This window comes from Phaethon lepturus, unplaced genomic scaffold (assembly GCF_000687285.1).
Source record: "Phaethon lepturus isolate BGI_N335 unplaced genomic scaffold, ASM68728v1 scaffold53975, whole genome shotgun sequence".
Classification (NCBI taxonomy): domain Eukaryota; kingdom Metazoa; phylum Chordata; class Aves; order Phaethontiformes; family Phaethontidae; genus Phaethon; species Phaethon lepturus.
Window position 1 is genome coordinate 2,072 of NW_010539480.1, and position 525 is coordinate 2,596.

Here is a 525-nt window from a genome sequence, read left to right on the forward strand (position 1 = left end):
CAGCTCTTCCGGCGTCTTCCGGCGCCCAAAGAGCAGGTCCATGGTCACAGCGGCACCTGGGGACACAGACAGGGGGACATGGACATCGGGGACATGGATGGGGCAGAAATGAGAGGGCACAGACATGGGGGACATAGGAACATGGTGGGACACAGAGACATAGATATGGGGTATGTGGGGACATGGTGGGACACGGGGACGTGGTGGGACATAGATATGGGGCACATGAGAACGTGGTGGGACATGGGGACATGGTGGGACATAAATACGGAGATTGTGGGAGGCACAAGTGGAGTGACATGGAAATGGAGGATGTGGACATTATGGGGACACAGATATGGGGGACATGAGCACGTGGGGCACATGGACATGGAGGGGACACAGGGCATGGGGAGGGGCATGAACACGGGTGAATGGACACAGGGGGATATGGACATGGGGGACACAGAAGGCCAAAGACAAGGGGACCATGAACATGGTGGGGACATGTCCATGGGGGGACATGGAGACAAGAGGACACAGGTG

General features: G+C 57.3%; 1 protein-coding gene across 1 annotated transcript in view; it reads right to left on the bottom strand.

Annotated features, from left to right (window-relative positions):
- Window positions 1-42, bottom strand: part of CHMP2A (charged multivesicular body protein 2A) — a gene marked incomplete at its 3' end in the record, with an annotated part of 1,884 nt that extends 1,842 nt beyond the window's left edge. Inside the window, exon 1 of the mRNA XM_010287125.1 lies at window positions 1-42. This exon is cut by the window's left edge and continues 144 nt beyond it. Within this exon, the coding sequence (XP_010285427.1) occupies window positions 1-42 (42 nt within the window).
- Between the last annotated feature and the right edge of the window lie 483 nt (window positions 43-525).